This window comes from Psammomys obesus, unplaced genomic scaffold (assembly GCF_907164565.1).
Source record: "Psammomys obesus unplaced genomic scaffold, mPsaObe1.curated_primary_1811, whole genome shotgun sequence".
Lineage (NCBI taxonomy): Eukaryota > Metazoa > Chordata > Mammalia > Rodentia > Muridae > Psammomys > Psammomys obesus.
In genome coordinates this window covers 35492718-35519761 of record NW_026596040.1, presented here as the reverse complement: position 1 = coordinate 35519761, position 27044 = coordinate 35492718, and the positions used below count along the sequence as shown (strand labels likewise).

General features: G+C 44.8%; 2 protein-coding genes across 5 annotated transcripts in view; both read right to left on the bottom strand.

The window, feature by feature from the left end:
• Positions 1-4473, bottom strand: part of Dym (dymeclin) — a 276645-nt gene extending 272172 nt beyond the window's left edge. The window contains exon 1 of the mRNA XM_055622878.1: positions 4234-4473. The gene's annotated coding sequence lies outside the window, so the exon portion shown is untranslated. The remainder of the gene's footprint in view (positions 1-4233) is intronic.
• Positions 4474-20340: 15867 nt separating this feature from the next.
• CUNH18orf32 (chromosome unknown C18orf32 homolog) lies at positions 20341-26069 on the bottom strand. 4 transcript variants are annotated; one of them, XM_055622687.1, is made up of 4 exons: positions 26022-26061; positions 22311-22389; positions 21383-21570; positions 20341-20987 (listed from the first exon to the last, which is right to left on the bottom strand). In XM_055622687.1, the coding sequence occupies exons 3-4, from the start codon at positions 21545-21547 to the stop codon at positions 20922-20924; spliced, it is 231 nt and encodes a 76-aa protein (XP_055478662.1). In that variant the 5' UTR covers positions 21548-21570; positions 22311-22389; positions 26022-26061; the 3' UTR covers positions 20341-20921. The 4 variants fall into 4 exon arrangements, with proteins under 4 accessions (XP_055478662.1, XP_055478661.1, XP_055478665.1 ...); XM_055622686.1 differs by lacking the exon at positions 22311-22389 and having other exon boundaries at positions 26022-26069; XM_055622690.1 differs by lacking the exons at positions 22311-22389; positions 26022-26061 and adding an exon at positions 25806-26015.
• Between the last annotated feature and the right edge of the window lie 975 nt (positions 26070-27044).

Below are 27044 nucleotides of genomic sequence, written 5' to 3'. Positions count from 1 at the left end.
AACAATTGGGAGGGGATGGGGAAGGGGCTACAGATGGGCTACAAAGTGAATAAACTGTAATTAATAAAATAAAACAAAAAGAAACAAGGTGTAGGGCTGATTGCCTGAGAAATCCTGAAGGAAGTTGTCAAAGTTGTCTCTCATCCAAGAATAACCAGGCCTAACCCTTCTGAGGTCAGCCAAGATTGGGAGCATTTAGGGCAGCGGTTCTCACCCTTCCTGACACTGTGACCTTTAACACAGTTCCTCATGTTGCAGTGACCCCCAACCACAAAATTATTTTCATTGCTACTTCATAACTGTAATTTTGCTACTATTATGAATTATAATATAAATATCTGTGCTGTCTGATGGTCTTGGGCCACCCCCTCAGAGAAAGTCATTCAAACCTCAAAGGGGATCGAGAACCACTGGTTTAGGGTATTCTGGCCATACACAACTTTTCATGATTGTAATCTCAGTATTGGAGAGGCTGAGACAGCTGCTGTAAAATCAAGTCAAGGTTAAGCCACTTGGTGAAAACCTGTCTTGGAAAAAAAATGTAATGACAAATTCAAGCAGAAAAGAAATATACTATCGGTAGTGCTAGAGAAATGAAAGAAATATACTATCATACGACAAAGAAAAGATTTTTCAACGATAACCTGTCCAATGGAGAGACAGCCACTTCTAGAGTAGTTTTCAAAGAATGAGATAAAACTGGCACACAACTTTAGTTCCAGCATTTGGGAGGCAGAGGCAGAAGAATTTCTGTGAGTTCAAGGTCACATAGACAAATCCAGGCCAGCCAGTGCTACTCAGTAAAAGTATCTCAAACAAACAAACAAACAAACAAACAAAACCCACATATTTTATTTTATTTATTTATTTTGCAAAAGACTTCAAAAATTTAAAAGAAAATTTTAAATAAAGAAAATTAAAGAAAAGATATGTATAGTTATTTCCAATCCTGTAGATTAGTTTAGTCTAGATATAAATAACATAAAGATAATATACAAACCATTTACCAGCACAACATTAAGTTCAGAAAATTAAGCTCTGCTCTAAAACTAAAACCTTAGTAGGGAAATTAAGCTAGAAGACAAAAGCAGATATTGGTAACTGCCATTGTCTCCCTGTTAAAAGACACTAAGACATATCATCATCCTAGAGCCAAGCAATGCTTCACACCCCAGGATAGGGACGCACACTCACTAGCAGTGTGAAGCAGGACAGCACACTAGAGAAGTTCCACAAAGCCTCCCCACTTCTGTCCCAGGAAGGAGGAGCAACTGCCACCTTGTCCCTCTGCTTTCTGGCCCACAGCACTCACCCATGTACAGCTGAGTCACAGTACAGTACAGAAAAGGAACTTCAATATCCCTGCCACTCAGTCTGCCTGCAAAACTTCTCTCACTCTTGGAGCACCTTCTTTTCCTGATGAGTTAGGGGTGTCTTGGAGAATCCTAGTCTTCTCACCTTGTACATGAAAACAAGCACCACCCCAGAGAGAGAGCAAGAGAGAGGCGTATGCAAGTGTCTGTGTGTTTGCAAGTGTGCATGGGCATGTATATGCAGCATACCTAGGTAAGTGTGTATTCTTACTACAAGTATCTAATGTTTTAAAAACATGAATATGAAAGAGACCAAAATAAACAGCCTGGACTATATAGTCAGACCCTGTTAAGGAAGGGGAGCAGGAGGGGAGGGGAGGAGAGGGGAGAGAGAAGGGAGGAGGAGAAACTTCGCATGGTGTTGTGCTGCTTTATGCTTACGCACTTTGAGAGCGCTCCTTTACGTTTCTCAGCACCGTTTACAGTCACCGAAGAGTCGAATGCAAGTGCTCTCTGCTCGAACCAGCCCATCAGCTTCATGCGTCCCTGACCAAAAGGCTGTCCTCCCTGGCATTCGTAGCAAAGAAAGTCACCTAATTTCTTAAGCCTCAGTAAAATATCCCAAAGCATACTATGACGGGCAGTATAACAGGCTCCAAAGGCGTCCACATTCATCTGTGTAACTCAAGATTATGTTACCTCCAAAAGAGATTGCCATAAAAGCCAGGCGTGGTGGTTTAAGCCTGTAATCCAGTACTCTGGAGGCCGAGGCGTGAGAGTTTTTAGTTCAGGGGAAGTGGAGAGACTTCAGAGATGTGACCGATTTAAGGACAAAGAGTGGGGGCTGGGGAGATGCTCAGCCAGTTAAGGTACTTGCCACACAAACAGGACCTGACCTCAGATCCCCAACAACCATGTAAAAAATCAATAACACCAACAACAATAACCTTTTTTAAGAAAACAAGTAACACAGACTATCCTGGATTGTATGAAACTGATCTAATCACGCGGATCCTTAGAAGCAGGAGATGCCTTTAACCCCAGCCAGCACTCAGGGGGCAGGCAGATCTCTGTGAGTTCAAAGGCAACCAGGTCTACCAAGTAAGCTCCAGGGTAGCCAGAGCTATAAAACTGAGAAACCCTGCCTCGAAAAATAGGTAAATAAAAAAATAAATGCCCTATAGATATTGATGATACTGAAAAATTAATAAGTATGCTAGTGGTTTTGCACAGATATTTTTTTAAAAGGAGGATGGACATCAATCTCCTGAAGGTATTACTGAAATGCTACACTTCTATAAGGGAGAACAGGCGTGTGCAAGACAGATGGCACAACACTGGCACTGTTAGAGCTGGCTACAGTACGTGACAATATATTACCTTAGTTCAATATTTGTTCTTTTTTTTTCTTCCTCCTGAGGCTAAGGATGAAACCCGGGGCCTTGCGCATGCCAGGCAAAAATTCTACTACTGAGTTATACCTCCAGTAGTTCTCAACCTGTGGGTTGTGACCCTTTGAGAGGTCAAACAACCCTTTCACAGGGGTGACCTCAGACCATCAGAAAACACAGATATTTACATTATGATTCATAAGGGTAGCAAAATTACACTTATGAAGTAGCAATGAAAACAATTTTACGGTTGGGGTTCACCATAACTTAAGGAACTGTATTAAAGGATCGCAGCATTAGGAAGGTTGAGAACCACTGCTCCAGCCTATCTGAACCTTCCCACAAAGCAACAAGATCTTGACCAAACCAAACAATACAGACCCCTTAACATACATATTCCAACTCAGACCTTTTGTTTGTTTGTTTGTTTGAGACAAAGTTTCTCTGTGAAGATCTGGCTGTCCTGGAATTCACTGTGTAGACCGTCTATAGACCAGAGTGGCCTAGAACTCACAGGTATTTACTAACTTTAAAAGTTTAACTAAGTACCCCAAACTCTAAAAGGCTGGTCCTTCATTTCCCAGTTTCCTAGCCCAGTTTCCCTGAGTTGCCAAGAAGGTCATCAAAAATAAAAACCCCAGAGCAGGAGAGTCATTCTATAAACCCTTGAATGTCATTCATCCTCTGCAGCTACCATTCACCTATTTCTACAGTCTTCCTCAACTGAGCCCTCAACTCAGGCACAAGCATCCGGTTCTGGTAAATCTACACTGCTCTCCACCACCTCCACTCCCATTTTCTCATCTTCCTGCCCAGCATCTCCTCTCCAGGCTGTCAAGGATCCCACTTCCTCTGTCCTTAGTCAGTCTTTGCTAGCCCTATTACAATCCCCTCGCTGTCGTACGGTCCTTTCTTTCACCTGCTTCATCGCTCCAACTCCCTCAGGCCCCACTGTGGCCCCTTTTCACCCTTCAGCTAACACCCAATGACTCAAGCAAATCTACCAAGGAAAAAATAGTCTGATGGTTGCAGGGCGTGAAGGAGGGAGTAGGAGCGACTGCTAATGGGTACAGATCTCTTTCGAGGACATAAAATGTTGAGGGACTGCTGCAAGGCAGCTCGATCACGTGAACAGACTAAAAGCTAGTGAGCTGTACTTCAGTGGTACTTCCAAAACATCCACTTTATAGTTTAGAATGATATCGCAATAAAAAAAAGTGTATGACAGACACGCAACACACTACTGCTCGCCCTGCCCATCACACGCCCATTTGTCCAGCCAACCTCGGCTGTCCGGAGTGTCCGGAAGCTCCAGCCGTTCCGGCAACCCCTAGGTCCCCGCGGGCCGGCCAGGGGTCCCGTTCACTTGGTTCTACACAACCGGGCGCCGAGGGGACGAGCGGACGCGGCCCGCCGGGCTCCGCTCAGCCCCGGGGCGGCCCAACCTTCCCGGATCGCAGCTCTCCGGCGCGCGGCCGGTCACCTCTGGCTCAGACCCCGCGGGGCGGTGCCGTGCCGGGGAAGCCCACCTGTGTCAGAGGCGCGGACTCCCCTGCCAGCCGCGGCGGGCAGACAGCAAGGAAGCAGGAGAGCGGACGAACAGCGGCTCGGGTGCGCACGCCGGCTCAGGCCTCCATGGTTCCGCCGCTCAGCGGCTCCGGCTCTGGCTCCAGCTCCGGCAGCGCTCCGGCCCCAGAGGTGTCGGTGCGGAGACGCCGGGATTTCAAGAGGGAAGCGGCGGAGGACGCGGCTGGGGACCGAACGGCCGAGCGCGCGCCAGCAGCGGGCGGTCCCGTGGCACGCTGAGCGCGCGGAGTTCTGGGAAATGTAGTCCATTTGGGGTTTCATTTTCCTAGCGTTTCCCGGGCAACCATATAGCCACGTGGCAAAGTATAGAAGCCACAAGCTCTCAGCTTCTGGGACTAAGAGCCCCCAGAATTGAGATTAAGGCTCCTGTTAATTCCTGCTGGATAGTCACACCAATGCCAAAAAAATTTTTTGGATGCTGTGAAGAATTGAAAAATAAAATATTTTTTTAACAGAAAGATCTACTAGACCCTTCCACAATATAATCAGTACCAGTCCCTCCAGAATGAGAATCAATGTTGTGTTGCTTCAGAGATATGGTATTTGCTTGAGAGAATTTTCAGAATTCAAGGTCAGCATGGACTACATAGTGAGTAACAAGCCAGCCACAGCTGCATAATAAGACCCTGTCTCAAAACAAGAAAAGTAAGTGTAATTAATAGTAAAAAAAAAAATTTAAGAAAAACCAAAAACAAGAAAAGTATGGAATTTGAGTCTGAAATCCCAGAACTTAAATCACCATTCTGCTATATATTAAAGCCAGACTTACTACATGAAACAGTGTCTTATGGAAAAATATGGAAATTAAAGTCAAATGACTGGAGGTCACCAAATTAATACCCTTGAGTATTTACCTCTCCTCATCTAAGACACTTACAAATTGCTGCCATTACAGTAATAGCCATTCACATTATGGACTGTTTTCTATGGGCTATATGTTATTGTGTTTATTTTTCCAAAAAAAAATTATGAACAGCTATCACTATTACCTCCACTATGTAAACACCACAGTTCTCTGTAAAATACTACACAAATATTAGACTTTACTTTTATATTTATTGGAGAGAGTGTGTGCGTGCCATGGCACAAATGTGGAGAATGGAGGACAACTTGTGGAAGTGGATTTTCTCCTTCTACTCATCCTGGGATAGACTCAGGGCCCTGGGATTGGCAGCAAGCACCTTTTCCCATTGAGCCATTTTGCCAGCCTAGACATTTTCCCCCCAGTATCAACTGCCAGCAAATTCACTGAGCTTGCAGCAGAATTGCAAAGCAAACTAAAACATGCGGTGCCTAGGGATGTAGGTAAACAGAATGAGGCACTTTACAAAGGTCAGCCACAGTAAAGAATGGTGTTGCTAACACTAAAACATGTTTGTGGAGGTGGACATCATGAGTCATACCTGTAATCCTAGCAGTTGACATGGAGTCAGGAGGATCAAGAATTCAAGGTCACCCTTGGGTATATAACAAGTTCAAGGCCAGCTGGAGCTACACAAGACCTTGTCTTTTTTTTTTTTTAAGATTTATTTTTTATACAACATTCTGCCTGCACACCAGATCTCACTAGAGATGGTTATGAGCCACCATGTGGTTGCTGGGAATTGAACTCATGACCCTTGAAAGAATAGCAAGTGTTCTTAACCTCTGAGCCAGCTCACCAGGCCACGAGACCTTGTCTTAAAAAACTACCAAAAAAAATAGGATGCGGTGATGTCTCAGTGGATAAAGTGCAAGCATGTATGAGGAACTCAGCTGAAATCACCAGAACTCAGATAGAGCTGTGTGCAGTAGCACGTGTCTATAATGGTGCTCATAGGGTGGGAAGGGGTTGGGGAGGTGGGGAAAGATTTGGAATCCCCGGAAGCACTTGGACTTGCTAACATGGAACACATAATAGCAAACAAAAACATCCTGTCCTGAGCCTGACACAGAGGGCCTCTGAAAGGCTCTACCCTGCAGGGTATCAAAGCAGATTCTGAGACTTATAGCCAACCTTTGGGCAGAGTGCAGGGAATCTTATGAAAGAAGTGGGAAATAGGAGGATCTGGAGAGGATGGGAGCTCCACAGGGATTGCTCCAGAGCCAAAAAATCTGGGCACAGGGGTCTTTTCTGGGACTGATAGGAGTATCAGTCCCAAGGACCGTTTATGGAGATAACCTAGAACCTCTGCACAGATGTAGCCCATGGCAGTTCAGTGTCCAAGTAGGTTCTATAGTAATGGGGACAGGGTCTGTCTCTGACATGAACTGATTGGCCTGCTCTTTAGTCACCTCCCCCTGAGGGGGGAGCATCCTTACCAGGACAAGGGAGAAGGCAGTGTAGCCACTCCTGATGGGACCTGACAGACTGGGATCAGAGGGAGGGAGAGGAGAACTTCCCCTATCGGTGGACTTGGGGAGGAGCATGCGTGGAGAAGCAAGAGAGAGGGTGGAATTGGGAGAGGAGAAGAGAGGGAGCTACAGGGGGGATACAAAGTGAGTAAAGTGTAATTAATAAAAATTAAAATTAAAAAAATTTAAAAAGATCCTGTCTCAAACAAGATGAAAGGCAAAGGACATCCAAGATTGTCCTCTGACCTCTACACATCATACCCTGCACTTACCTCCATTCACACACACAAACATATGCAAACACGTCAAATACTCAAACACAGAGATCACACAATGAGAGAGGGAGAAGAGAAGGGGATACAAAAAGAAGAAAAAAGAAAAAAGCAGGATGTGGTAGTTTATTTCTGCTTCCCTCTTCATCTGAGAAGCAAAGAGAGGGAATGACAACACCTATTTCCTTTCCTCTTTTTATAAATAGTTGGGCAGTGGTAGCCCACATCTTTAATCCCAGCACACAAGAGGCAGAGGCAGGCAGATCTCTGGTCTACAGAGTGAGTTCCAGTACAGCCAAAGCTATACAGAGAAACTCTTCTGAAAAAAAGAAAGAGAGAGAGAGAGAGAGAGAGAGAGAGAGAAAGAAAAAACTGTGCCCTCCAATACATGGAATTGTGCCACTCACATTCAGTCAAAGTGTTCAGTTAATCCTCTCCAGAAACACCTGAGCAGACACACACAGAGGTGTCTCAGTCTTCTAAGGGATTCTGAGTCAAGCCAACTAGGCAAAGGTAGTAAAGTCAAGAATTGTTTGCATTGTGCTCTAGGCATGGTTCTGAACTTCTGATGCCTAAGGATTAGGCATTAGTGGTGCTGCAGGTTTTACACACATTTTTAAAAAAATGTGCTTAATTACCATGAAGGAAAAGAACAGCTGGCCTAGCTCAGTTCCAGCCCCAAAGAAATGGCTTTTGAGCAAGCAGATTTTGAAAATTAACTAGTTGAGATTAGCATAAGCAAATCTTCACCAGTGTCTTCATAGTGGAATTTGCATCTGCAGATATAAAGGTGCATTCCCTCTGGTGTTAGGACACAATTCATCTGAACCAATACAAAGTTATTCCAGAAGTAATCTAAATACCACAGCAGCCTTTCAGGAATAAACACTTCCCCAGACCGTCAAATCACTGTAGCTTTGAACTCATAGAAGTGTTTACCAGATTTACCTAGTTGATACTATGCCAATACCATGATTTTTCGTGAGTGTTCTACTTTTTTTTTCTGTGTTATAACATCTAGCTTTATCTTGTTTTGGTCACAGGCTGTATTTTATATGACAGCTGTCACTTTTTTAATATATTGAAGTTTAATTTGTGAGGCAAAGAAAACTCCATGTTCTTTTGTATCTATTACGGGTAGGCAGTTCACCATGTTGCTCAAGTCTTCTGTGTCCTGTCTGGTTGTTTTATCCATGACAGATGGTGGGTTTTGTTGCTTGCTTTGTTGCTTTCTGGTGCTGTAGATCAAATTCAGTACATGCTGGGGCACCACTGAGCTGCATCTGCAGCACCTAGATAATAGGGTAACTAAGGCCTCTAGCTCATATTGCAGGGATATTTATCTGTGTTCCAGTTCTGTCAGCGTTTGCTTCAAATACATTGATGGTCTATTACTGATACAATCCCAGTTGTATCAGTAATCTTCAAAATACGTGTTTTCCTTAGGAGGCAGAAATAGCAAAATTGAAAGTCCAAACACAAATATGGTTAGTGGCAAACACCTATATCCCTAGCACTTGGAATTTGGAGGAAGAATTGGGACTTTAATGTCATTCTCAGCTACCTACAAAGCCAGTTTAGTTACGTAAGACCCTGTGTTGAGATCTGTAAGTAGGCACCTCTATGGCCAGCCCCAAGGGACCTGACAAACCAGGTATCAGGCATCTGTGAAGCCAACTACAGACCATCTGAAACCACCTGCACCTGCTCTGGGTCATGCCGGGGACCAGGAATCCCAGGCACGTAGTTACGACTGATGCTGGCTCCAGGGTCTGCAATCAACTTCAACCACCTGTAGGAGACTTCCCGAGAAGTTGCTAAACCACCCCCACCCTGACTGATTTTATCGATTCCAGGAAGAGCCACGGAATGTGCCACTTATGCAAGAGATAATTTACCCCCTTTTTCCAATTAGGAGGGTAGTTGCTCCCTTATTTCAAAAATATAAAAAATATAGCTCCAGTGAGCAATAAACAGACCTTGACAACTCATTGCCTGGTCTCATTCCTTGTCTCTCGCCCGTTTTTCTTTCAGGCTTGGTCCTCCTCGGGATCCCACGAATTACTAGGTCCCATGGGTCGGGACAGAGTCACCTTAAAAGAGAACTCACACCACCTCCAATCTCTCTCTCTCTCTCTCTCTCTTTCTCTCTCTCTCTCCATACCCAGAGATGGTCCCTGTGAGCCTTTTTCCCTTCCCTTAATAAATCTCCCACCTGGAACCAGTCGTGTGGCATGATTTGTGAAACTGCCATGTAACTTTGTTGCACAATCCTAACATTGGTGCATTGGCCGGGAATAGGTGCCTCTAGCAGCCATGCCACATGGTGGTTGCCGGCACCCCACAGGAGCTGCTAAGAACCTATTTCATTCCAAACTGCCCTCGACCCATTTTCCAGCAACTAGATCACTATCTGCTGCATGCAACACCAGCTGGATTGGTGAGTTCCCCTCATTGGTCAGCATAAAAGCCTCTCTTGGTAGGGGAAAATTGGCCATTGAGTGTCTGGCAACTTCCTACTACCCTTTGAGGTGGAGGAACCCCCAACCATGGTCTTCACTGGCTCCAGTTGACCCTTTTTGCTCACCTCCATTTAGGACTTCCCCTTTCCCTTGGGAGAGATTTTTTCCACCCTTCTACATGCATGGTTTCTCTCCCTTTCATGGTCACCTACAAAAATCCTAGTGCTAGGTAAACTGTCTCCTTTGGGCAGCTGTGCCCTTGTCTCTGGCCAATGCTGACAAGTTGTTGGATCAGGTAAGGCCATACTCTCCTGGGTCAAACCTTACCTTTGAGATGCCTCTGGAAGGTCACTGACCCCTACCCTCCCAATGGGAACAGCCCATTCGACTGTTCCTGCAGCGTCCTCACTGGGATGTCTTCTGGAGAATTTTAAAACCTTATGCATGGAGCCTAAGTTAAAGTCCTCTTAGCTCATATGCCTCTGTAATAAAACTTGGCCTACATATTCCTTAGATAATGGCCAATATGGGATCTTTTTAATTACTGTCAGCAATCTGGTAAATAGAAAGAGATAAATAGAAAGAAGCTTTCTCTCTTCTTTGCTCTAAACCTTCTCTCTGTTCTTCCTGTTCTCCTACCTAACTTCTTCTAGCTATAAAGTCTCAAGCTCAAGAGTTCTTTACCTTTGATCCTGTGGATAAACCTCCACCTTTCTGTTCTCAACCTCTGGCTTCTTAACCTCCTTTGCTTCCTCCTCTTCCTCTTTGGCTTCCCCAAAACCCTCACCCTCCTCCCTAGCAACAGGCCATCCTAGTCATATTACTTTGGCAACCACTTTCACCCCACCAACAGCTATTAGCCCCCTGCTACCCGCTCTCGCTCTATAGCAAAGCCCCCTTCTTCTTCTACTCAGCAGAAACCAGCCTCAATTCTTCCCTTGCAGGAGATGACGGGTGTGGATGGCTTAGTTAGGGTACATGTTCCCTTCTCATTAACTGAACTTTCTCAAGTAGAAAAGAGACTAGGATTCTGTACCTCTAATCCTACTTTCATTAAAGATTTTCAATATCTCACTCAATCTTATACTCTTACATTCCATGATATATAATACATATGATTCTTACCTACAACCTATTACCTGAGGAGCACAGGTGAGTTTGGGAACAGGCTAGAACACATGCAGATGAGGTTCAACAAACAAACACAGCACATCTGGTTAGGGTTGAGATGGTGCCCGACTAGGATGCACAATGGGATTATAATACCCCCGAAAGGAAGGCATTCTAGCTAGAGATCAGTTCACGTCCTGTCTCCTGGCTGGTGGCTGCAAGGCTGCCCTTAAGCCAGTTAATTATGAGAAGCTCCAGGAGGTCATTCAGGACAAGAATGAAAACCTGTTTCAAATCCTAGAGTTCCTTACAAAGGCCCTTTTACAACATACTAATCTAGACCCTGAGAGGACAGAGGGTAGGCAACTTCTGATGACCTATTTTTTCTCCCAGAGTTATCCCAACATCAGGGCTAAGCTTAAATGCTTGGAGAGAGGACCTCTGACTCCACAAGCAGAAGTCTTAGCCCTGTCTTTAAGGTGTACCATGGGAGAGATGAGAAAGCCCACAAGCAAAAATACTAAATGCTGGCCAAGGCCATCCGACTGGCCTCAGTGACTACCCAAGCTCCCTTGCCTCCTAAGGCATGAGGACCATGGGGTCCTTGTTTCAAATGTGGTTAAGGTCACTGGGCCCAGTTTTGTCCTAATCCCCACAAGGCACCAGGGGTATGTCCAAAATGCCACCAAGAGGGACATTGGGGTGTTGACTGCAACTGTTTCTCCCATGATATAGGGATATCACTCCAAGATCATCCTCTGGCCAATATCCTAGGCCTGGCTATGAACGACTGAAGATGCCTGGGTTCCCTTGATCTGACCACTGCCATTACTAGCAGGGAGCCATGGGTAATTATCATGGTATCGGGCAGCCTGTCTCCTTCCTTAACACCAGTGCCACTTACTCAGCCCTGATGGAGTATTGGGGACCAACTTCTCCTTCTAGTTCCTCTATTGTCAGGGTAGGGGGACATCCTTGCCAGCCTTGGCAGACTCCACCACTCAACTATATTTTCAGGGTTGTTCCCTTGTCTCATTCCTTTTTAGTGATGCTAACCTGTCCAGTTCCCTTACTGGGAAGGGACTTTTTAGCCAACGTGGGAGCCTCTATCTCCTTTACTCCACCCATTTGCCTGACCCCAAGCTCACCAGCATCCTCTCTCCTCCTTCTCCTAGCTACCCTACCTGCCAGTTGTGACACATTGCTTCCTTTACTAGGTTCTCAGGCTAGAGAGATGGCTCAGTGGTTAAGAGCAGTGACTGCTCTTCTGGAGGTCCTGGGTTCAATTCCTGGCAACCACATGGTGGTTCACAGCCATCTGTGATGTGATATGATGCTTTCTTCTGGCATGCAGGTGAATATGCAGATAGAACACTCATATATATTAAAAAACAAAACACAGCAGTCTCCTCCTTTACCAACCAAGCTCTCAAGTGGACCTCCAAGTCTGGGATGTCCAAAACCCCTCTGTCGCTCGGCACCATTCCCCTGTGGTCATTCAGTTACAGGATCCCACCTGGTATATTACCCAGCCCCTGGGGATGGAAGTAGAGAAGGTAATTAAACACTCCTCCAAGTGTGGATAGCTGCTTGTTTGTCAAGCTGCTTTGTTATTTATCAAAAGCCATGTTTTCACCCTGGCCTTCACCTTGAGACAGAGAAAAGAGAAAGTTTCACTAAGTTCCTTAAAACTTGTTTGTGTGACCTCGGACCATATCTGCTATAAGGAAGTTTTAGAAAACAAGTTTGGCAATTCCACGAACTTCTTTCTTGTATTGATGTGACTTGCTTTAATTATTTCAATCCTTACTCTCCACTCAGGAACTGTTCATTCTACTCTGCCTGTGGGCTCTGGCATCTAAGGTCATGGCCTCTCTGACATCCCCTCTCCTAAATAATACAAAAGTGTCATTTTGTCTCCTACTTCAGAGTCTGACCATGGCCTACAAGCTCCTTAATGTGACCCAACTGGGACATTTTAAAGCTTGCTGGCTGTGTGTCCCTCCTGGGACCAACTCAGAACTACCACTGACAGCTTCTCTGGTGACTCTGTCAAGTAACCTTACTTCACCATTTACTAATTGCCCTGACTCTGATATTGCCACAACCTCCTACCTTTTTTATATCACCCTCTTTGGTTAGGCAAGCTGTTTCAAGGCATCCAGGACACACTCTGTAGGAACGCTAAGTTCCTTAGAGTGTAATAAAACTATAATCCTTGATACCTCACCTCAACTCCAATGCCCTACTGCTGATTCTTTGTGGCACTCAGGTCTACCATACTCTGCTTGTGGTTGGTCAGGAGTTTTCACACTTGTGCTCCTCTTCCCCGAGCTGGGAGTGATAGATGAAAAGGAGCCCCTACCAATCCCAGCCATGGACTCAATAGCTGCCCAGCAGGATAAGAGGACAATTCAAATCTTGCCCCTCTTGGCTGTTGCAGGAATCTGTCAGGACTGGGACAGCAGGACTAGCCACTTCACTAACTTTGTATTATCAGCTTTCTTCCCAGTTCATCCAGAACCTCCAGCAAGTGGTAAGAGACCAAAAGACTTAAAAATCAGTGGCTATTATTTTAAATTTTAAAGCACAAGCATGAACCAAGGCCAGCCAAGTGGAGATATGTCCAGCCACCTTCAGGGAAGAACTAGCCTTACTGCATTCTTTCCTGCCCACTAAAGATACAATTGCTAGGAAACCTGCCCATCCCCCTAGGAAGGGAAGCCAGATCATTAATGGTTTGGGGGCCTTCCTATAGCCAATCAATTCAAAATTCAACATCCCTTTTGTGTTTCGACTAATAGATGCTTGCCAGGCAGGTATCCCCTGCTTTGGTCATGCTGGGAGGGACGGGAACCTTTAAATCACCCAACTAACCTGAACACAAGGCTCTCGGCTCTCACTGCTTCGGCAGTGGGGGTGTGAGCCCAAGCTGCAGTTTGTAATAAAAAGATCCTCATGTGTTTTACAATGGACTCGACTCCTGGTGGTGGTCTTTTGGTGGCTTGTGATTCTGGCATAACAGTGGCTCAGACAATACAACTCTCCAAAGACAGATCGACTCACTGGCAGCAGTAGTACTTCAAAACCAACGTGGATTGGATCTCCTCACAGCTAAAGAAGGTGGCCTGTGCATCTTCCTCCAGGAGAAATGCTGTTTTTTTAATGTCAACCAGTTGGGTATAGTAAAAGACAAAACCCAACAACTCCAGACAAATCTACAAAAGCGAAGGGAACAGCTCGAGGCCTCTAGCTCTTGGGCCTTGAGAACCCCATATGGAAATGAATTCTGCCCTTCCTCACACCCCTTCTGCTTTCTTTTTTTCTTTCTGCTTTTGCTTTTTGTACCCTATTTTACTATCTTCCTCTCTACATAATTCCAACAACAAATGCAAAAATTCTCTAATCAAACCATTAATCAGTTACTCTTACAGGATTATCAACCTCTGCCCACAGAACCAGAAGACAATGACCTTCCAATCGTCCCTGTTGGTGGGGACCAGTTATACCCTGAGAATGACAACGCCCCTAATCAGCAGGAAGTAGCTTGAAGAGCAAAAGTTGTCCCTATGCCCTCCCACCATCACCCTTCCTAGCTCCTCACTTTTTAATAAAACAAAAAGGGAGGAATGTTGGGATCTATAAGCAGGCCTCTCCAAGGCCAGCCCCAAGAGACCTGACAAACCGGATATCAGGCATCTGTGAAACCACCTATGCACCATCTGAAACCACTGGCACCTGCTCTGGGTCACCTTAAAAGAGAACTCATACCACCTCCAATCTCTCCCTCTTGCCCTACCCAGAGACAGTCCCTGTGAGCCTTTTTCCCTTCCCTTAATAAACCTCCCATGTGGAGCCAGTCCTGTGGTGTGATTTGTGAACCCGCCATGCAACTTTGCTGCACCATCCTGACACCCTGTCTCAACAAAAGAAAACAAAACCAAAAGCCAACCACAAGACTCAAAAACTCTGCTTATTATTCTCCTGTGCCTTGCAGACCCATCAATTGCTCAAAACTAAGTGCATTCACCAATACCAATGCTGCCCTCCTTTTCCTTCCTGCTGCTCTGACAGTGCCCTGACAAAAACAACCTAGAGGGAACCTGTAATGCTCAAAGGCAGTGGAGCACATCTATTACCTCAGCTTGGCCAGAATGTGCAGTACTCCAGGTGTAACCCCGAGGACTGCGAAAGGAACAAACAAGCAAACAAGCCCCAAAATTCTAAGCTGGGCATCATTTAAAAATGTCCCGCTGTAATGAGTCATATAATGGTCATGAGGATGTTCTGGAATAGACGTCATTGTTTCAATGTAAGTGTCCCTCCAAACTTTTCCCAGTAGTACCTAAATCCCAGGGTGATGGTATTTAGAGGGGGATGCCTTAAAGAGTTGACAGAATGGCTCTCTAACAGTGGATACAGATAATCTAGGTAAGATCCGTATGTGGTGCGGAGTGCTCAGAATTAGGTATTTGTGTCCTTAAGCCAAAGTAGGTAAAAATTTATTTCAATCACATTAGATCATGTGCTTTAAAAAAAAAAATTATTTGTGACTTTCACATCATGTACCCCAATCCCATTCATCTCCCTGTCCCTTTGGGACCCGCCGTCTGCCCTTGCAACCTCCCCTCCAAAAAGATAAAATAAATCTTGTTGTGGAAGCTGTAGTGTGTTACAGTGTGTCCCACTCTGTACTTTTTTGTTCACACTATTTCGTTGGCAAATGTTCATTACAATGAGTCATTAGGCTGGTTTGAGGCCTCTGACTTCTGCTACACCATCAATACTGGATTCTCACTAGGATTCCTCTAGGATGGCCTGTTGTTACCCTGTATCATGGAGAGCCTGCAGCTTTGGATCTGTGGGCAGGACTAGCTGCTTCATGTGCTCCAGCAGTTCATTGATGGGGTAAGATATTGGGGTGGGCCAACTCAAAGCCGTGGATCCGGCCTAGGCGGTAACTGAGCTCATCAGCCCACCAGCTCTCCCAAATCCCCACCACCAGGTCGAGCTCTCCAGCACTGCCCTAAGTAGCTCACCCAATGCCACAGCTAGCAAGAGGCAGAATTACCTCTCCTGCTCTCAAGACCTCAGGGATGGCTCACCTGCGGCCCCAGAGCCAGCTCTACTGTGCTGCCCAGGAGAGGTACGGGGACCACTCTCCTGAGCACTGCAGCCAGTGAGGGGCAGGGACAGCTCCCCACTCTCATGCTTTAAGACTGATTTTTATTTTATGGATATAAATGTTTTGTCTGGGGGCTGGAGAGATGGCTCAGAGGTTAAGAACACTGGCTGTTCTTGCAAAGGTCCTGAGTTCAATTACCAGCAACCACATGGTGTCTCACAACCATCTATAGTGAGATCTGGTGCTTCTTCTGGCATGCAGGGACACATGTAGGAAGAATACTGTATAAATAATAAATAAATAAATATTTCTAAAAAAGCTTTTGTCTGCATGTATGTCAGTGCCCCGTTTGCATGTCTGGTGCCTCAGAAGACCAGAAGTCGTCAGATCCCCCGGAACTGGAGTTACAGACAATTATGAACCACCATGTAGGTACTAGGAATTGAACCTAGGTCTCTGGAAGAGGAGCCAGTGCTCTTAAATGCTGAGACATCTCTCTAGTCATGCTTTACAGAAAGATTTAATTACTCAATAATGACGCTGCAAGTCTCATTAGGCAAAAATGAATGTTCTAGAGGCGAGCAGTATGAACTACAGGCTGTATGACCTATCTGTATTGTTCTATGGTTTTTGAACTTTTTTGTATGTGGAGCAGTGGAGTAGGGCTTCCTGGAGGACTTCTTACCCCGGAGTCATTAGGTGTCTGACAAGGTCACAGAAGCTGCCTTTCCAAGAACTACTAAAATGTCATAGGACTAGGTGCCTGTACTTTAGTGAGTTAGCATCTGCTCATTTCTAATTGATTACAGTTGTTTCTACTCCCAGGCCTTTAGCAGTGTCTTACAAGGCACCATGGGAGGATGATGACATAAAGACACCAGTCTGTGACAAACACAGCCAATGCCCCAAGGGAGCTGGGGCAAGGTCACCTGGATAAGAAGCCCTGAGAGGACCTCACAAAGCAGCAGGACAGGAGAGAGAAGGGAGGGAGGGATTGCTATTAAGGGGACATGGGCACTGATAGAGCTGGGATAATCCAGCCCACCAAAGTGGACTGCGGAGAACAGCTTTGCAGCCGCTGAAGCCAGAGAAGAAACAACAACAAAAAACTACTGAAGAAAGCAGCAACGTGCCTGGCAGCCTGCAGCAACCAGCTGAACGGAATCATTTTTAACAAATGTTGGCAGAGACAGAAACAGGATTTGACTGAACGTCTAGAAACTTTTGGTAGGACCTCTGTTCCGCACTCCTCCAGCAGATTTGACCACTCTTTAATGATTGGTCCTATTTGCAAGCTCATGCTCAGCCAAACAGAGGCCAATTGGGCTCAGCTGGTACCCACTTGTACCCTATAAATCTGGACTGTGGAGGTCTGCGGGGATGGATCAGCAGTTAAGAGCACTGACTGCTCTTGCAGAGTACTGGTGTTTAATTCCAAGCACCGACACAGTGGTTCACAAATGTCTGTGACTTCATTTCCAGGGCACCTTTTCTGGACTTTTCAGGCATCAGCCATGTAAGGGAGAGAGAGACAGGAAGGAAAGAAAAAAAAGATAAGAACTCTATATCCTTAGATGTAGATCCTAAATTTTAATTATTCTGGTGGGGTCTCGATGTGATTCAATTTGCATTCTCCTGGTAATGTCATTAATATTTGTGGGCCCATTCTCTTTTTCATCAAGTATACTATTTCTGTCACTGCCTTCCACACACCATCCAGTGTAGAGGATAAAATGTCTATGCTGGGTGCCTTTTCTTTTTAAATTTAGTTTTGATTAAACAAGGGTTTCACCCTGTAACCTAGATGGCTTTACATTCTCAGGGATGCTTCTGCCTCAAGATTCCAAGTGCTGAAATTACAGGCATGAACCAATACCCCTAAACTCCTTATATTTCAGAATTATAAACTATATTTACTTTAAAATCAGTTTACCACAAGGGCACTGATAGGTGGAAACCATGTAATTCAGGGCCATAGTGTGTTCCTAATTATATTACAGATAGATAATAGATGATAGCTAAGTAGCTAGTCAATATAGACAAAGATACCTGATGACAGACAGATGATGGTGATAAGTAGGTGATAAATAAAAACATGACAAATTGATGGTACATGATATAGACACAGATGGCACTGATTTTTCCTTAGACTTAATTATGTGTCTGATTGTTTTGCCTCCATGTATGTATGTGGACCACATGCATGCCTGCTGTCCAAGGGGGTCTGAAGAGGGCATCAGATCCACAGGAACTGGACTCACTGATGGTATGAGCCAAACGTGAGTGCTGAGAACCAAGCTTAGGTTTTCTGCAAAAGCAGCAAGCGTTCTTAACCAAGAGCCCCGACGGTACTGTTCTCATGAACTGTTCCACCACTGAGGGGTTGGAAGGCAGCGATGGAACTCATACAGCTTTCGTGGGCAGACAAGGAAATGAAGGAGCAGGAATTTGGAGGGCGGGTGGAACGCATCCAACAAGCTCACCGACAGTACTGTTTCATGAATATTTTGAGGAAGTGCGTTGGGAAACCAGGCATGATAGTGCCCTCCGTTAATCTCAGCACTCAGGAGGCTGAAGCACATGGATCTGTGAGTTTGATACCAGCCTGATCCATAAAATAAGTTTCAGGCCAGCCAGGGATCCAGAGACCCTGTCTCAAGAATAAACAAACAAACAAGCAAACAAAACCCAAAAAACACTGGAGGCTGAAAGCACAGTGTAGAACATGTACTAGGCATGATTAAGGTTCTGGGTTTAATCTCTAGCATGAACCAACCCCACCAAAAGAAATATTGGAAGGCTATATAATAGTGTAAAACAGCTAGGAGCTGGAGATGGGGTACTGGTTAAAGAGGACACAGGTACTTTTCTCAGGACCCACTGTCCGTAACTCCAGTTCCAGGGAATCCATCACCCTCTTCTGAGCTTACACCAAGCACACAGCTGGTGCAGACATACACACAGACAAAACACTCATTCACATAAAATAAAGACAGTTAGGTCTCAAATACAATAGGAAGTCAGTCTAAAGTTGATAGCTCAAAACTAGCAGGGATATTTGGAAATATGAAAATACCAAAGGCATGAGGGCAACTAAGAGCATTACAGATTATCTAAGGGCTGGAGAGATAGCTCCATAATTAAGAACATTTGCTGTTCTTACAAAAGACATGGGTTCAATTCCTAGCACCCACGTGATAGCTCACAAACATCCACAGATACACAGATGTACATGCACACAGGTAACATACACATATAAAATACCTCCCCAAACTAAAAATAAATGTTTTACTTCAAACTGATGTAAGCTGGCCAAGCTGGCATACAAGTGTAATACCAGCATCAAGTTCAAGATCATCCTTGCCTACATAGGTCAGGCTGGACTATCAGAGACCACTTCAAAAGGAGTTGCAATGGTTGCTCTTCCAGAAGTTCTGAATTCAATTCCCAGCAACCACATAGTGGCTCACAACCATCTATAAGATCTGGTGCCCTCTTCTGGTGTACAGGCAGACACGCAGACAGTACACTGTATACATAATAAACAAATAAATCTTTAAAAAAATTTACAGGCTGGGTGCAGTGGTGCACATCTTTGATCCCAGCACTTGGGAAAGAGAGGCAAGAGAACTTTTGTGAGTTTGAGGCCAGCCTAGTCTGAGCTTCAGGGTAGCTAGTACATAGACCTTGTTTTAAAACACCAACCCCACTGACCCCAATTTAAAAACAAAAACACAAAAGAAACCCTAACGTGCAATGAGAACCATGATGTGCATATTTAATACAAGCATTCATTTTAAACCAGGAATGGAGGTTCACGTCTCCGTTAGCATTTGACAGGCTAAGCTAGGATCATGGATCCCAGGCCAATCAGAGTTACGTGATGAAACGTTATCTCAAAAGATTAAGAGGGGGTATCGGGGGGGGGGGCGGGGAATGCAGGTGTGATAGTACACTGTAACCCTATCAATGGATAGGCAGTGGTAGGACCGGAGGTTTGAGGCTGTCCTCTGCTACACTGAGGGATGTACAGGGCTGTAGACTGTAGCCAGGGCTTCAGGTTAAGCGAACTTTGTCACTGGGTTACATCTCCAACCCTTTTTGCATTTTAAAATTTTGACACAAGATCTGGCTAAGTTAGACTCAAGCTCATTCTGCAGCAAAGGCCAGGTGTGGCCTTGAATCCTTTTGCCTCAGCCCCCCAAGTAGCTGGGATTACAGGCTTCAGGCACAGGATCGGCTTTTTTCATTAAAGTTCAAGTGAAGCCCACAACCAGACCCCCACTTGCTTTAGGAGAGATCTGGCCAGTCTAGCCACTCCTGCGGAAGTCACTCACTGTGACCTACTGACTTCTGTTCATCTGTCTAGATGCATCACAGTTCTGAGATTCTGCTTGTCAATCTGATCAAACCAAAAAATTACTTTCCAGGGCTGGAGAGGTGGTTCAGTGGCTAAAAGCACTGGCTGCTCTTCCCAAGAACCCGGGTTCAATTCCTAGCACCCACATGGCAGCTCACAACTGTAACTCCAGTTCGGAGGGATCTGGCAACCATCACACCATGCACATGAAATAAAACCTAAATCAATGACTTTTTTAAAAAATTGCTTCCTGCTGGGCAGTGGTGGTGCACACCTGGGTGGCGGGCAGTGGGGGCAAAGCGGCACAGAGAAACTGTCTTGAAATGCAAAACAGCGGACAAAAATTACTTTCCAATATGGGAAGACGGAAAGAAACACGGAACAAATTGAACTGAATGTTTAATGAATTTACAGGAATACAGGTACAGAATCAGAATTTACATGACTGACACTGATGTTGCTGTTACATTTGCAAAGAAGCTTCACCTAGTTCCTTTTTTTCCAGCTTCCTTGGAGCAATAGCTATTCTTAAGTATCTGCTCTCCACTGTGCTTGACAGTAATTACATCTTCCACATTTCATCCCATCATGGACTGTACTGTTTTGCAGCAAGACTCATCCCACCCAAGTTACGAAAGTCCACAGGCAGTGAAAGCAGCAGTCAAATGCAAAGGCCCAGGGGCTCGGAGTTCTGCGTATCTGCTCACAAAAACCTTCTATTCATATTAGTAAAACAGAATAACAGAAATAAAAGCTACTTTAATGAAAAAGAAACTAGGAAGTGAGGTCATTAAATATAACTACTCATATTTCAAATATAAATACCACGTACTTCCTGATCAGTATCAAGTAGGTGCTAAACTGTTTATCTAGAATCCTGGTCTCAGAGGAAAAAGGCAGAGACAAAGAAGGTGCTTCATGTTGTCAGGTCCATTGGAAACAGCCAGGGGCCTTCAGAAAAAACACACTAGTCTTTCTTTTTATCAGAGACCTCTGTTGGTCCTTTTGTGAGTAATCCATTTGTATCTGCACCCTAAAATGAAAAAAAGTTCAAGAATTATTAGAACAAAAAGGTACTGATTTAAAGAGAATTCCTTCTAAAGCAGACAATAAATTTCAGAATTAACAATAAATTTCCCAGAATCATGCATTCCCCCCCCCCAAAAAAAAGCCTTTACTTCCTGGCCCAGGGTTCAACCCCCAATTCAGGTGGGGGAAAAGAAAGATTCCCTGATCAAAGCCATAAAGCACAAGGATACCTCATTAATCAGAAGCCTAGTTTAAAATCTTCTGGCCGAACGTTAATTACTAAAATGCAGACAAACAAATCAAAGCAACCAGTTCCAGAGGCTTACTGTTCCAAAAGCTTCTGGTTACTCAAGCACTGCCCTTTCACCTGCCCTGCCTTGGGCATTTGAAGGGTCTTACCTTGCAGTCTACTTTGCCTATATTTTTATTGTTGGATTCGCGCACAGCTTTTTTGGGCCATATACGGCTGACAACAGGGGAAAATAGAGGGTACAGGTATGGCTCCAGGAATTTTTTGAAGATCCAGAGCAGAACTGGAATGACAATACAAGGAATGCACACCATCTTCCCAGGCTTGAGTTCCTAAGCTGCTGACACAAACGGGGGAGAGGGGGGAATGAGATAATTGATTAGTGACAGAAAGACTTTGTGGAAAGGATTGTTTCCATGGGTTGGGGTCTATGAATATATTTGCTGAGAGCAAAGGTTTCTAAACTGAAATGCTGCTGTCTGCAAAGTAAAGGAACAGGTGAGCAAACACAGAGATGCCAGCATCCAATCCTTTCCAATCTCTGTGGCTTTCTCACAGATTTCATGATAAAAGACAGTGCCTAACGGTGCCTCCTAGCTTAACAACCAACCTAGGACCAACACACTGAGAAGACAGAACCGACTCAGTCCACAACACGCCATGGCACGGGTATGCCCACACGATAAATAACAATGCAATAAAGAACTTTAAAAATATGGACAGTATGTGCTAGGTACTTCACATAGCATACCCACTCATTTATTGCTCAAAGAACCAGGAAGGGGCCAGTGAGATAGTTTAGTGGGTCAAGGTGCCTGCCATTAGGACCCAAATGGTAGAGAAAACAGACCCCTGTAAGTTGTCCTCTGACCTCCACACAGCTCAGTGGAGTGCTCCCTCTTTATGCACACATACACCAAATCAATAAATGAATAAATAAATAAATAAATGAGCAAACAAATAAGTGGTAATAATGGAATAGTAATAATAATAAAAAAAAATCAACAGAAAGACTGGATGCTCTATAGAGTAAAAAAAAAAAAAAAAAAAAAAAATTATAGTCAGGCATGGCGGTACCTGTCCTTAATTCCAGCATCTGATGTCTATGAGTTGGAGGCCAGCCTGGTCTACCGAGGGAGTTCCAGGACAGCCAGGGCTACAAAGTGAGAAGGATTTTTGTTTTGTTTAAATAATCATTATGGTAAAAAATAGTAATAATAAAAGAAAAACATTACTTATACTCAAATATAGGGTATACTTTGTGTGACTTTTATAAGGAATTGACAATTAACAATAAGCCACTGGGCTGGGCAGTGGTGGCACATGCCTTTATTTATTTATTTATTTTTTTAATGAGTTATTTATTTATTATGTATATAGTGTTTTGCCTGCAGGCCAGAAGAAGGAACCAGATCTCATTATAGATGGTTGTGAGCCACCATGTGGGTGCTGGGAATTGAACTCAGGACCTCTGGAAGGGCAGTCAGTGTTCTTAACCTCTAAGCCATCTTTCCAGCCCCAAGCACATGCCTTTAATCCTAGCACTTGGGAGGCAGATCAATGTGAGTTTGAGGCCACCCTGGTCTACATAGTGAGTCCAGGACAGCTAAGGCTACACAGAGAAACCCTACCTTGAAAAACCAAAAAAGAGAAAAAGAAAAAAAAAAAGAAGAACAAGAAGAAAAAGAAGAAAGGAAGAAAAGAGAAAAAGAATGGCCTAGGCTGTCTTGAAACTAAAACTCCTCTTGCTCAAGTCACCCAAGTGCTGAATTACTGGTGCCACAATGTACATCATCTTTCTTTTATTTTTAAAGATTTACTTATTTATTTTATGAGTTTAGTTGATGTTTTGCATGCATGTATAAGCATGCAGTGCTTGTGTGGTCCAGAAGTGAGCCATGGGGGAGCTGGGATATGAACCAGGGCCTTTGGCTCTTAACCTCTGAGCCATTTCTGCGGTCCCGCAATTCTGCATTCCATTTAAGGATATAACTGAAGGTGTGATGGTTAATAATCAACATTTTATTCGGTATTGTGCTAGTTTTATGTCAGCTTGACACAAGCTAAAATCATTTAAGGAAACTTCAATTAAGAAAATTCCTCCAGCCAAGCATAGTGACACATGCTTTTAATCTCAGCACTTGGGGAGGCAGACGCAGGTGTACTTCCTAGAGTTCAAGGCCAGCCTGGTCTACACAGTGAATTCCAGGACTGCCAGTTACATAGTGAAACACAATAGAGAGAGAGAGGGAGAGGGAGAGAGAGAAAAAAAGACCGAAAGACAAAGACAGTAAGAAAGAAAAGAAAAGAAAGAAAGAAAGGAAGGAAGGAAGAAAGAAAGGAAGAAGGCAGAAAGAAAGAAAAAGACCAGGCTGTAGGCAAGCCTGCATACCATTTTCTTAGTGACTGATGGGGTGAGGGCCCGGCCCATTGTGGATAGTGCCATCCCTCAGCTGAAGGTCCTGTGTTCTCTAAAAAAGTAGGCTGGGCAAGCCATGAGGAGGCCTCTGCATCAGCTCTGTTCCTGCCCTGTTGGAGTTCCTATCCTGACTTCCTTCAATGATGAATTGTGCTGTGGAAGTGTAGGTCAAATAAAAATAAACCTTTTCTTCCCAAATTGCTTTGCTCACAGTGCTTCATCACAGCAACAATAACCCTAAGGTAAGAATTATCCTGTAAGTAAATTGTCTATTTCTAAAAGTTAGTACTTCTAATATTCTTTTTCTATTTTAGACAGTCTCTCACCAAGGAGCCCCAGCTGGCTGGGACTCTCTAGGTGGATCGGGCCTTCCTCTGCCTCTCCAGTTCTGGAGTTAAAGCCATGCCCCAACACAGCCAACCCTTGGTGAATTTGATTCTGAAAGTCAAAAAGAGACAACACTTATTCTATTAAATAAAAAATACTCTTAAATTTACTAAATAATTCTCTTAGGACTAGGATTTCAAGATAAAGAATTATTCTAATTTCATTTCTGTTGCTGTAATAAACATTCCAACAAAAAACAATTCAGGGAAGGGTTTCACTTCACAGTTCCAGGACAGTCCATTACTGTGGGAAAGTTGAGGTAGAAACTGAAAACATGACACCTACAATCAGCAGAGAGAAAGATCCTTGCTTGCTTGCTTGCTCGCTCTCGGCTAGCTTTCTCCCCTTACATTGCCAGGACCTCCTCCTATGGAATTGTGGTGCCCAAAGGGGTTAGGTCTTCCAACATCCTTCAACAATCAGACAACCCCTTACAGACCTGCTCAAAGCCAAATGATCTGGCTCATTTCTCATTAAAACTCATTTCCCAGGTAGTTCTAGGCTGTATCAAGTGATAGTTAAAATAACCAGCACAGAGGCCTTAAGAAGTTTCAGAGCTGGGCTTGGTGCCGCCCTCCTTTAGTTGCAGCACTTGGGAGGCAGGGGCAGGCTGATCTCTGTGAGTTCGAGGCCAGCCTGGTCTACAAAGCAAGTTCCAGGACAGCCAAGGATACACAGAGAAACCTTGTCTCAAAAAATCAAAATAAATAAACAAATAGTTTCAGAACAATAAGAGGATTTAAAATTTTCTAATTTTTAGAATTCCATAAGTTACATGGTTTGACTGTGGAACTCACAGAGAGCTGCCTGCCTCTGCCTCCCAGAGTGCGGGATTACAGGCCTGATCCACTTCGCCTGGCTCACTTCACAGATTTCACGGTGAGGCAGCCTGGATCTGAGCCCTCACTTTCTGAAGGGTGTTTCTAGGGAAAATTACTTGACTGTGCTTTAATTCCCTCATGAGAATCTGAGAACAGAGATAGCACGCAGCTTACGAGAATGCCGTGTGCACTGGACAGTGAGACTATAGCACAAAACAGAAACGTAATACAACAAAACAGGCAGGCCAGGCTTGTGATCCAACTATTGTGTAGGCTAATGAAAAGGGCAGCATAGATGAGTTAGGAAAATCCTACCTCAAAATGAAAAAAACAAAACTTCGTTAGAGGTGGTGGGGCAGGGGCTGGGGATGTAGCTTGGTGAATGAGCACTAACAAAAGTGATAGCCTGTGCTCAACCAGCTGGGAATGGTAGCTCATGCCTTTAATCCGGCCCTTGGGAGGGGAAGGAGGGGTTATCTGAGTTTTAGGCCAGCCTGACTACACAATATCTTGTCAGAAAACAAAACAAAACGGGGAGGAGGGAGCTACAGGGGTGATACAAAGTGAATAAATTGTAATTAATAAAAATTAAAAATCAAACAAAACAATTTTTAAAAACCTTTTCCCCAATTAAAAAAAAAGATCTTTGAGAATTTTACGACTTTTTTTCAGGCCCCTTTCCTACCCATCCAACTTTCTTTCTCTGTCTCTCTGTGCAGCCCTGACTGTCCCGAACTCGCTCTGTCGCAGGATGGCCTCGAACTAACAGAGATTTCGCCAGCGTCTGCCTCCCGATTGCTGGGATTAAAATGCTACCAACACCCTGTCCTTATCTTATATTTTAAATTCTACTTGCAGTTAGTAGTTTTAAAATTCGTACACATTATGCTCTAAATAAAACCCAAGAACCAGTGCCAATAACTACATCATTTCACAAGCTCTCACTATGGAGCCTTGCCTCTGCCTCTTTTGTGATGGGTCCAAAGACGAGAGCCAAACCGTGGCGGAAGCAAGGAGGGAGACACCGAGGGTGACAGACGAAGAACGGTGCCGAGATGCGGGGCCACTGGCGCACTGCACTGCACAGCACCGTCCGGGGACGCCGAGCGCCGCAGGCAGACACCCCCCCTTGCGAGCTCTAACCCCCCAAACCTCACTCACCAGCACCAGGACGCCCGGGGTAATGTCCGCACTTCCGGGAGGCCGGGCTGCCAACAGCCAATAGCATGTCAAGGGGCTGACAAAGGCGTGTACGCCAGCCAAGAGACGCACAGCACGTAATGGTGTCGTATACAGAGCACCCCGCAGTTCCGGGGTTGCGCCATAGCTAAAGCCTCGCGCGCGCCCTATCCGGGTAGGGAAGGGAGGCGCTGTGCGCGGAAACCAATTTCCCAGACACTTGACCGGCTTTTGATTCAAGGGGGAAAACCTGTGCTGGGCTGCCCCAGAGCCGCGAATTTGGAGTAAGGCCTGCCTGGACCTCACCAGCAATAGGAAAGGTCCCGGCACATAATAGGGTGTTGCCAGGCTCAGATTCGCTAAACCAGATTATTTTTTGCGGTCTTCACATGACGATCAGACTGATTTGAAGTCGGAGTATGTGATTATGGTTGTGCACTCCAACGCCTAGCTGACTTCCAAAACTTTACTCAAGGGGGTAAATGTGGAGCTAACTAGAAACTAGGGCTTGGGTTGTTTTCCGCTGCCCATTTTACGATAAGCACTACAGTGGACTGGTCTGTTGGCAAGGTTGTGAATGTGGAAACCCCACTTAGTGCTGGTTGAAACCCAAGGCCTTTTCGGCAATGTCTGACACAAACATTACTGAGGTTACCTTAAAATTTGGGGTATCAGGCGCTGGAGAAATGGCTCAGCGTTAAAGAGCACTGTCTGACCTTCCAAAGGTTCTGAGTTCAATTCCCAGCAACCAAACGTGGTTCACTGCTATCTAGAGAGATCTGGTATGTAGGCCCAAGAAACCGAACTTCCTACAGAGCCCTGTACACCAAAGGTTCACAGAGGAACCAGTATTGTTGCTGCCCAGAAATGTGATAAAAACACATCCATGTGCGTGGGGCAACACATGGGTGATAGTCACAGAATTTACGGAAGTATGGTGCTTTTTCCACCATGTGGGCCTGGACCTATAGGCTTGGCACCTTCACCCTGAATCATTCCTTCAGT